This window comes from Glandiceps talaboti, chromosome 13 (assembly GCF_964340395.1).
Source record: "Glandiceps talaboti chromosome 13, keGlaTala1.1, whole genome shotgun sequence".
Taxonomy (NCBI): Eukaryota; Metazoa; Hemichordata; class Enteropneusta; family Spengelidae; genus Glandiceps; species Glandiceps talaboti.
In genome coordinates, this window is record NC_135561.1 from 11,803,704 (window position 1) to 11,815,460 (window position 11,757).

The following is an 11,757-nucleotide window of genomic DNA, read 5'->3' on the forward strand; positions in this document are numbered from 1 at the left end:
CTCTGGTACATACAGCATTATATCCAGACTCCAATCAGTTTGTTCTTTTCTGTCTGTACACAGTACTGTAAATTTTTCATTCTCCCATACAAAAATTGTTTTCAGTTTGAAGAGTTGTCAAGTACTTTTTCACCCCATCTTACATATCATGTACATGTATGTCAAATTAGTGTTTTTGTGAGATTTTTACAGAGGATTGGACGAAATAGTCCAGCCCGTAAAAATGTGGAATGATGTTTATTTCTTTGGATGGTATAATGACCAGAGACTCTGGTTTACTAAGGTAGACACCAACTAAAACTATTGTTCTTCAATGTGGTAGATTACACGAGTGGGTGATAGTGGTTCCCTTGTTGTGCTATTCTAACCACCCTGTGATAAATGTAGCATAAACATTGGAAGTCTTGAAACAATAAACTGCAAGTTTATGGAACTAGTTTTCAGAGAGCTGCCATACTGAGACTGTATAATCATGGAAGTATAAGTGGGTTATACTTCCATGCTGTAATTAAACCAATGTCCATTCAATAGCTTATCACTGTTGTATCAACACATTGCGATAGTAGTACTGGTTTTAGTTTTAGTGTCTATCTTGGTAAACCGAATATTTCAAGGTACTAATTCTTGCTACTGTACATTGCCCAAGGTATATTACCCAACCTGTGCCACCTAGGTTGGTCATAAAAAAGCACAAATTCTCATTTGGTAACCCCACCTAGGTTGGTCATAAAACCACATTTAAGTTAGTACCCGCATTGGTAAAACAAGTTATGAATGAAGGTGCAAAAATATGACATCAGAAACTGATCAGTGCTGAAAGGTCGTCTCGTCTCAATGTTCATTGATTGATGTACAGTGGGAGTTGTTGGTCTGATGACCCCCTAGCACAATGCAAATCCTACCTTATGAAGCAAGAATGCCAATTAATCACCTGATACACTAGAAATTGATTCCAAAAGAGAAATTGTCGAAATTAGAAAAAATAAGAAAACCCTTCCATTCATATGTTGCTCACCCCTCTTAATATAATAGAATATCCCTTCTTTGCTAACAACAATAGGACTGTACCAATAGACAAGAATACAGGGGATTATGTTAGATAATTAAGTCATATTGTAGATGGTAATCTTGCACTTCCAAAGTGTTATGTTTTTTGTAATTTCATGTTTTTAGTGTGGGTAGTGTCACATGTATGGATAATTATTTTTAATTTAAAACCCCGATTGAAATATTGTAATCAACATCATTTGTCATTTTGATTGTATTGATGTCTTTGTGTGTGTGAAAAAAAAGTAAATTTTCCTATAAAATTGAAATAAGTAAATAAATCACAATGTGTTCATAATTAATACATTCTGTATTTGGTACTTATTTGTTTGCTAGACTAAGGTTGTGTGCATGTTTGTTTGTTTGTTTGGGTGACAAGCTTGTCCATGATCGTACGTACGTACGTACGTACGTACGTACGTACGTGTACATACGTATTTACATATGTGCATGCGTATGTATGTATGTCTGTCTGTCTGTCTGTCTGTCTGTATGTGTGTGTGCGTGCTTGCGTGCGTATGTATGTATGTATGTATGTTTGTTTGTTTGTTTGACTAGCACATAGTATGTATGTTTTTAGTCCCCAACAGGCACCACCAAATGGATTGGCTGGAAAGACGGAGATACTTTTGCTCTTGCAGGAAAACCTTTTCATATTTACAGGGATGTGGCCATTTTCAAGACTACAGTGAAATGTAACTGAAAAAGTGGTGATATCTGGCAACGACAGTCATCTGTGTAGCAATGGAAATATACTGGTTAAAACAGGTTTTTAAAACAAAAACTTGAAAAAGTAGCCGACAAAACTTGCAAAGAACCCGGTTGTTACCGGCTACCCACCCTTGTTGACCACGTAGTATTTCTACAGGCTAAAATATAACAAAGGTTCTGACTTGAATAAATTTCCCCTACCTTATGGAATTTGAAAGAACACTGTTTGTGCTTATAAATTAGGCCTGAAAAATAATTGCTTGGTTCCGGTTACCTGATCCCCACCTAGCTTTTCACTGCCTATCCTTAACTTTTTTTTTCAGTATTTGAAAAAAAAATTAAATAAAATCACAAAAATTGTAAAGTCTCACAAGAATTAGTGGATGCAGAAACTGACAGCAACTTAAAAAAAAAAAAAACTTCTTCCAAACTGTAATGGCTGTACCTTCATACTGTACATCTGATAGGAAGAAATAAACAACACAGAGACCATTTGGAAAACAATCATGACAATGGAAAACCTGAACTAGACACTCACACAAAAAAATATAATAAAATATAATTAATAAAGAAATCTAGCTCCCTATTGTAAAATTGAGTGTAATCAGAACCACACAATTTTTTTTATTAGGCCTTATTATATTATAATACTATTTTATAGAGCTTATATTGAGATATTTATAGTAGCAGGATTCGTGTGATATTTTCCTAAGGAAAACAATAGTCTAAACAATGATATTGTCCCTGTGTCAACTACGTACATCTCTGTGTTAACGACAAACTTGCTGTCATTCAAGTGTTGTTTTTATGCAAATATACCTAATCTGCATATAACTGCCTAAATCTCCGTTAAAGGTCAGAAGTGCATGACCTCGCTTTCATTTTCAACTCGCCGATGAAATTCTAAATTCTGTGTCGTCTCGCATCGCCAGCTGATCGTTGCCAAGGAAATGTCGGAACAACTCGTTACTGACGATCAGCAAAACGCTTCTTACACTCCACTAGAAGATGTTACCGAGCAGATAAACGTACAAGATACGGTGAACACAATATCGGGAGCGAGAGTGAGCACTCCGAACAGCGATCGTACCGGTCAGTAGAAAAAGTGGAGACGAAAATAGATTGGTATCGTCTATCTCAGTATCTGTTTATACTGTACTGCATACCGTCATATTGTCATTGTGTATATATTTAATTTGTAGTGATATGGTTTGATGTCATCAATACGTTGAATAGAACATATTTTTATATCAAACAAAATGATAGTTTGAGGAGCTAGGTTTATTTTTAAATCATGAAAGTCACATAAAAATGATCGTACATGGCGGTGTAGGTAGCAAGCTGCAATAATTGCATTGTACAACGTTATTTTTAGCTTCTTTGCGAAATTGCGTTTTATCGTTTGTGTAAAAATGTATACACAAATTATTTTTGATGTGAGCAAATACCGGAACGATATCTAAAAAAAAACTAACTAAGAAATAAAATATAACGATACAATTAGCGCTATTAAGCAGTTGTATCGTTACAAGATCACTAGGTTGGATATTCTGGGGTTGTATGAAAACAATATTTTCGAATTGTATGAATATTAATTTATATGAATGACAGTTGTCAATTAGGTGTGCTTGAACCTGTCAATAAAGCTGTCCTGTACTTGCCAAGACAGAAATTTTAAACTCTTCGAAATTTTAACCGGTTCGAAAGGCATTGGCAATGCAAAAGGAAAAAATATGTATTGAAAGCTATCGTTTATAGTACGTACGTACGTACATGTTATTTATTGCAGCATTTGATTGGATTTAGATAAAGCTTTATTGAGTTTTTTGTTGTTCTAATTCTATATGTCGCAGATGTTTTCTTTCTCTCTTTATGGTCTGGATATTCTTTATCATTATGTTTAACATTCTATCTGTTGAAAGATAAGTTGAATTTGCAAAAAAAAAAAAAAAAAATTATCGCAAAATTCTGACACATAAAAAAACTAAACCTAATAATAAATTCAACAACCAATATTATAAAGTGTGAATGTACAGTTATTTCCAAAACGTAAAACAAAAGCAAATTAAATCATATTATTACAGTCGTAATATTTTTTTCAAAATGTTGTGTTTTGGTTGAGAGAAATCAGACAGGCATTTGTGGGCTGTCGATTATACTATATATAATGTTTTTTTTTAGTAATTTATGGCCAAAAATTTAGCATTTTTATTTTTTACTTGTCTTTATTATATCCTTAGAGTTTTCTATAATTCTGCTTGGATAATTTGGTGTTATTCCCAATAATTTTCCTTGTTTAGCCAAGGAAAATATACAAGTGACCTAAGGGGCCTTGTCACTACGAGTCATTAGATGAGTACCCCCAAAAGGCCCATCTAAAGGCCCACCACCACTCACTTCAGAACCTTCCAATTATACTTATAGTCACTGATGGACCATTTTGGAAATGACAACTAAAACTACAAGGTACAAGGTATCCAGCAGTGACAATAACCATAGGGTATGTGTATTGAAGAAAGACATTAGGGAATAATATACCTCAACAAGCATAAAGTTTGAAAAATTGGGAAATATAATGATAATTTTGGGAATATTTTGACAATAGGCACAGCAGAACCTACAACGTAGATGTGAGTTGTCATGATGTGTAACCAGGGTATAAATTCAAATATTTTTTTAATTCAGATATATTCAAGCTGATGTGGCATAATGCTGGAGACATTGTATTCATATCACAATGAACACCAAACTGTGACATGTTACTGCATGAAAAAATATGTAAATGACTAATTTCAAGGTGGTTGCAATTCATAAATTTCAATGAAATATGAATTCTGAAATAAATAAAATTAATAGAATATGAATATTTAAGTTTTTTGTATCTTGAACACTTTATTTTTATATCAACAGTACAATGGCTTAAACATACCATCTTTCAGTGCATTGAACAAAACAATATCGCTAAATCAAAAATATATTTTACAAAAACTAAAATGAAATTATAACAAATTGTTGTATTCATTCATATATATTTCTGTAACTGTTGTGATATAAATGGTTATTTTCAAAAAATATTTTGAACAAATGTAATATTCAAAAAATAGTTTTTCATCTGTATATGATCATTAAATTTTTCAGCCTAATTTGAATATCTATTTATAGCGTGTATCATTAATGATCATTATTTGCATCACTGATCCCGGCCTCCATTTGTCTTACTTAAAGTCAATATTTAATGACATGGATTCCATCTAGTCATTATAGAAAAAATGGTCACCTGAGCCATATGGCAAAATTCATACAATAGATAGATTTAACAAATTCAATATCTCTGTCTAGAAATATTTTTATGATTAGCAGGCAAACAATGTTATATGAATTATTTGTGTCAAGGTATACGTACCTGTCATAGTTTTCAATTATACTATACTCTACACTTTAAGTTACTCATGTAAGATGTTTCACTGTCAGATTAAATCTCTATTTTTAGTTTTGATTTACACATTACATTGAGAAGAGGGGGATGAAATTCAGTTTATAATATATGGATTTGATATCAAGGTCAGATTTTGATTAACTACCGTCATTACAAGTATGTGTATGTGTGTGTGTGTGTGTGTGTGTGTGTGTGTGTGTGTGTGTGTGTGTGTGTGTGTGTGTGTGTGTGTGTGTGCGTGCGTGCGCGCACATGCATGCATGCATGCATACATGCATGCATATGTGCATGCATGCAATTGCATGCATGTGGGTGGGTGGGTGTATGTGTGTATATGTGTGTGTGGGAGGGTATGTATGTATGTATGTATATGTGTATGTATGTGTGTATGCATGTGTATGTGGGTTGTGGGTGTGTGTGTGTGTGCAGGTCACGTTACAGTGTGTATGTGGATGTAGGTATGTATATGCGTACACCATATATTGTATACACATGTACACACAAGTATGCATGCATACACACATACACCTACACATTAATACACATATTAACACACACACAGAAACACACACACACACAGACAGACACACACACACACACACACACACACGCGTGCGCACACACACACACACACGCACATGTGCACACATACACCCTGTTTGAAGAGACCACAGTAATTACTAGAAGTCTTTTCACCCTAGCAACCTTGTTTAGGCAAAGCACAAATAAATAAAAAATATCTAATACTGGTATGTCAATCAAGTAATTATTTTTGATGACTGCAATTTAAATTTGTCATCATTCTTTCAATTCCCAGATCAAGCTCAAAGTCAAACTGAAGGTAGTTATGTACCAACTGGTGTAGAGTCTGAGAAGTCCCCACTACATCTACGTAATTCTGGATCAGAGCACAGTTCACCATGTGGTGGTGGTGATGGATTGAAGATAATTATTATCTCATCTATTACACTGTCTGTAGCTGTAACTGTAGCACTTGCTTTAGATGTTGTCTTTGGACCTCATCAGGTAAGACCCATAGTTGTTTTCACTTGTGTAATATGTGCTCTAACTGCACTGGTGGAGTAGTGAGTGAGGTAAAGTGATAGCCTGAAAAGACCCATAGTTGTTTTCATTTGTGTAATATGTGCTCTAACCCATTGGTGGGGGCAATGAGTGGCTATATACATAAGCAAACTTATGATTGGAAGGTTTAGATGAGAGATTGCAAAGTCATGCATTGTTCCGAATGGACCTTCCAGTAATAGCGCCCTCTAACAATGCAGTTGTGTACAAGGTCATGCGTTGGCTTTAAACCATCATGTTAAACGGGTACAAGCTGAGTTTGTATGTATTTAGGCGTACGTTTTTTACTACATATTTAAAGGTACTCGCATTATTGTATTTACTGAAGCACCACTTGCAGTTGAATAAACTCATTTACAAGATGTATCAAGATATAACGGTTACTCATAACTGCATGATCTGATCACGTAATTTACCATAATGTCAAAAAATGTGTGTTACTTTTGTTGTTAAGGTGGAACCCCATGGAGCTGTGTCCTGCAATGTACAGTTATGTTCACAAATTGGTGTTGATACCCTTAAGAAAGGTGGGCATGCAGTGGATGCTGCCATAGCAACCATGCTGTGTATTGGTCTTGTCAATGCAGAGAGCTCAGGAATAGGCGGGTGAGTTGTTATGGCGATTGATTCAAACCCAGTTCCGCAAAAGTTATAAGAAATCGTTAAAAGTGTTCGTATTTTAATTGTTTTATGATTTCATACATTTGTTTGTTTGTTTGTTCCTTGTTTGTTTGTTTGCTTGGAGGGATATTTTGAGACATGTTCCACTTTTACAAATGTATTATGCAAATTTTGTCTTTATTGATTTTCAAAATTGATACATTGGTGTTGTTTTTTTGGCAATGAGTGATGGTGGTGGTGGTGGTGGTGGCGGTGGTGATGATGATGATGATGATGATGATGATGATGATGATGATGATGATGATGATGATGATGATGATGATGATGATGATGGTGATGATGATGATGATGATGATGATGATGATGATGATCGTGATAGTGATGATCATGATAGTGATGATCGTGATGGTGATGGCAATGATGATGATGATGACCACGAGGACAACAATGACGACAACAACAACAAAAACAACAACAACAACAACAACAACGATGATGAACACTATTTGTAGTGGTGATGATGTTGTTATTATTTTGTTAATGATGTCATTTATTTATATTCTATTCTCTACAGGGGTGGATTTATGTTAATTAAGTCAGGCCACTCATTTGATTCCATTGTATTCCGTGAGACAGCTCCAGCAGCCTCTACACAAAATATGTACAAAAATGATATCAACTTGTCCCTAAAGGTACTTTATTTCCTATTTTATTTACCTGAAATTTATGGTGTTTATAATCATGTGACTTTTTTTTAAATTTTTTTTTTATATAAAATGCTAAAGTGAACAATAGCTCATAAGATGTGACCAGGTCATACACAGATATAAGCAGCAAAGCACTATATAAGTAAATCTCATGAGCCAAAGCAATGGTTCACAGCAGCTTAGGAGTACATTAGAGAATCTTCTGTTTCTTTAGGGTGTTGAAAGATGTTTGTGCATACGACTGAGCACCATTATCACTGATCACTCCAACTATATTGTCAGGGAGTCCATTCCATTCTTATATATTTCACAAAAACTTCCAATACACTGTTCTCAAAACACTTCACAATTACACCTGGTGTGGATCAATAATAGCATGGCACACCCTTTTTCTTAAAAAAAAGAAAACTTTCAGTATTCCTTTGGGAATACATAATCTCACACATGCAATGTTTGAGGCAGATATGATTAAAGTTCTCTATCCTACCAGGTCCCTAATTATACAGCTTGGTTGACTGAGGCACACTTGTTTTTCAAATCTTGCCCAAGGACTTTAGCTATTCATAATTCACAGTCATGTACAGAATACAGAGTTCAAATTTAACTTTCAGCAGGATATCGCATAATGAGGATTAAGTCTTCATTCTCCCCATTTTCAAAACAATTAAAACCCAGAATTGAGGTTGGGGTAGGGGTAGGGGTAGGGTTGGGGGTTGGGGATGCCAGGGGTCATAATAGACTTAATTAAACCAGAAACACATCAATCATTTCACATGAGTTGAAAGATTACAAATTTGCAGTTATCGTACACTTTCTCTTCCATTTTGAAAACAGGGTGGTTTGGCAGTGGCAGTCCCTGGTGAGTTGAAGGGAATGGAAATGGCTCACAATACATATGGAAAGTTACCCTGGGAAGACTTATTTAAACCAACTATTAAGTTAGCAGAAAATGGGTTCCCAGTGTATCGCCATACAGGTAAGAGAGATTTAAAGATCTATATTGTATTCTGCATATAAATAGTAAATATTACAGAGTTGTTTATCGCTGGACAGCGAAGCAGTACCTGCATGTAATAGCATTTTACCTCATGATAGAGGGTCAAAATAGAACAAGAAGGTTGAATTATTCTCAGTACCTGCAGTAGCATTTTACCTCATGCTAGAGGGTCAAAATAGAACAAGAAGGTTGACTTATTCTCAGTACCTGCAGTAGCATTTTATCTCGTGCTAGAGGGTCAAAATAGAACAAGAAGGTTGACTTATTCTCAGTACCTGCAGTAGCATTTTATCTCATGCTAAAGGGTCAAAATAGAACAAGAAGGTTGACTTATTCTCACATGCACCTGTACTAATGCATGTGAAGAGCATGGAGCTGAAGTTATGGTGTTGACCAAGAAATTGAATGCTCATTATTTTTATGATGCGCCTAATCGGCAGTAGTGTTCTATTTCAGGTACTGAGAATTCACTCTCCATATAAGGTACTATGTGTAACCTTTTTACTTTTGATTACTATTTGTATATTCTATCAGTTGAAGCTGTAGAACAAAAATATGATAACTTAACAGCTGCACTTAAAGATATTTACGTACCTAATGGTGTCAAGGTCAAGAAAGGTGACAAGATAAAAAGACCAGACTTAGCTAATACATTGACTCTCATCTCACAACAAGGAAGTGATGTATTCTACAATGGTAGCATAACAGATAATATCATTGATACGGTAAGTTTTACCATTTGGTGTCTAGTTGATCTTAGAGGCTTGGAATGAATGTCAAATGGGTTGAAATCCATATAAAATTGCTCGAAACCTGCATGTTACCTTCAGATTTCTGAAGACAACTTCAAATTCTTGCAAACAGGTAAATTAATGAGTAATTTGAGTTTACCTGCAGGACTACTATTATTATTCTTTGTAGGTTCGTGTGTTTTGTTTTTTGCAGACAGACAAACATTTTTTTTTTGCATGTGACTTGCTGATCAGAATATTTTTTGCTAAATAAACCAATTAATGAATCAATGAATCAACCAATCAACCAATCAACCAATCAGTCAATGAATCAATCAATCAATCAGTCAGTCAGTCAATCAATCAATCAATCAATCAATCAATCAGTCAGTCAGTCAATCAATCAATCAATCAGTCAATCAATCAGTCAGTCATGACCTTCATGTCCCAGTCTCTCTTGACCTGACTTGACTTTAAGTTTACAATGACATTTAACCCTTGAGTGAACTTTGACCCCAATTTCTAGGTCAGGGCAGCTGGGGGTATAATCACCAAAGAAGATTTCAGAACTTATAAGGTTATCACCGATACAGCATTGGAGACGAGTTATAATGGTATGTAGATTTGTTGACAAACCAAGAAATATTGTGAAATACTAAATTTTCACTTGGAATTCACTTTTGTTATTTTTGCCTCAGTTTTCTCCTAAACTAAAATCCTGATGAAAATATTCTTTAGTTATAGTTGCTATGGATATGCTTTGCCTAGAAACAAGAACCTTTATGAATAAACTACTACCAAATTTCACTGTTATTTAGAGATGTAGAGACTTTTATCAGTGATGGACAATTTGAAGTAGTCAAACAAGTCTTCTCCTTATTACACTATCAAACATAAATTCATGTACAGATACTTATGGCCACAGCACACGTACCTCAGAAAAATATGTTCAATGACTCAATATTTTGATACCTGAGTCTGTGTAACTTTTGAATTGCCTTGTGTATTGTTTAGATGCATAACAAATCATGCTTGTGTGGATTTTATACCACAAAGATTGATATCAACTTACATACATAAATATCTACACACTGAACACGAAATACTCAAGTCTGTAGTATTAGAGGAGAATTCCACTCCAGGAAATTAAGTCATTTTAGTAAACTATGGGTTCTGAAGGGTCATTTCATGATTTTACATCACCTACAATTACTTGCAATTTCGGAGAAACATCAAGTTGATCTTGTGCCTTTATAAGCCCCATAGTGTATCTTTATAGGCCCTGTATGTGTATGTGTAAGAATAATTTATGTATGTGACAAGGAAATTGGTAGGAATATTATTATTAACTGATATTTATATATTACAATGCAATAATTTTAACCAGATTATCTTGTGTTTAGGCACTCGACTAAATGATTTTCAAAAATTTGTACTTATGTGGAATATTTTTTTATTGACAGATTTTTCAGTGCATACTGTTCCAGCGCCGTCAGGTGGACCTGTATTCCTATCAATAATCAGTATCTTAGAGAATTATAACTTTACCAAGAATGACAAAGATGATCCACTAACATACCATAGGATTATAGAGGTAATAAACATGGTTTATTTGTGTTCAATACACCCTATTTGTTAATGGTACAGCCCATTTTTATATGCAACAAGGGGACATTTCATTTCATATTAGGTGAGATCAGCCAGAAAATGCAGCATATATTGCTTAGCCAAACTCATATGGGTAGTAACATAATTGTTTATTTTCACAACACACCTAATTTGGCAATGATACAGACTATGTTATAATAGAAAGCAGCACATTCCATTTCATAATAGGTAAAGGAAATCTAGAAAATATGGGTTCATAGAAGTACATGTATATGGTTCATTTGTCCACAATGCACCCTATTTTTGAATGGTACAAGCTATTTGTTAAAAAGGTACATTCCAATTTATATCAAGGGTGTGGAAATAGAAAAAGAGGCAGATAAAGTGATAAATGATAACATCCCCTCTCCCCCACCCCCCTCCCACCCACTTTATGGTATCACCATCTTACCACCAGTGATGTTTTCAATTCTTTCTGATCCGGCCATAGAGGGCGGCATCATTTAAAACAATATTTGTCATAATCGATAAAGAAAGAAGTAGAAGAGACCACCCTAATAACCAAGATGTCAAGTTATGAATATCTACAATTGTATGATGTTGTACAGGTGTTGGTAATTCTTTCTGAGCTTTGGCTGATGGAAAATATCAGAGAATTATTTAAATTCCTGGTTTCTGTAGTAATAATGATTTATGTGTTTGTTTGTTTGTTTGTTTGTTTGTTTGCTGTTAATGCAGGCCTTTAAGTATGCCTATGCACAGAAGACAAGACTAGGAGATCCATTGTACGTAGATGATGTCAAAGATTTACAGAAC

General features: G+C 34.6%; 1 protein-coding gene across 1 annotated transcript in view; it reads left to right on the top strand.

The window, feature by feature from the left end:
• Positions 1-2,682: 2,682 nt before the first annotated feature.
• Positions 2,683-11,757, top strand: part of LOC144444245 (glutathione hydrolase 1 proenzyme-like) — a 14,477-nt gene continuing 5,402 nt past the window's right edge. The window contains exons 1-9 of the mRNA XM_078133658.1: positions 2,683-2,850; positions 6,012-6,220; positions 6,732-6,883; positions 7,473-7,590; positions 8,440-8,581; positions 9,137-9,327; positions 9,860-9,947; positions 10,797-10,927; positions 11,680-11,757. The exon at positions 11,680-11,757 is cut by the window's right edge and continues 11 nt beyond it. Of these exons, the coding sequence (XP_077989784.1) occupies positions 2,709-2,850; positions 6,012-6,220; positions 6,732-6,883; positions 7,473-7,590; positions 8,440-8,581; positions 9,137-9,327; positions 9,860-9,947; positions 10,797-10,927; positions 11,680-11,757 (1,251 nt within the window). The 5' untranslated portion in view covers positions 2,683-2,708. The remainder of the gene's footprint in view (positions 2,851-6,011; positions 6,221-6,731; positions 6,884-7,472; positions 7,591-8,439; positions 8,582-9,136; positions 9,328-9,859; positions 9,948-10,796; positions 10,928-11,679) is intronic.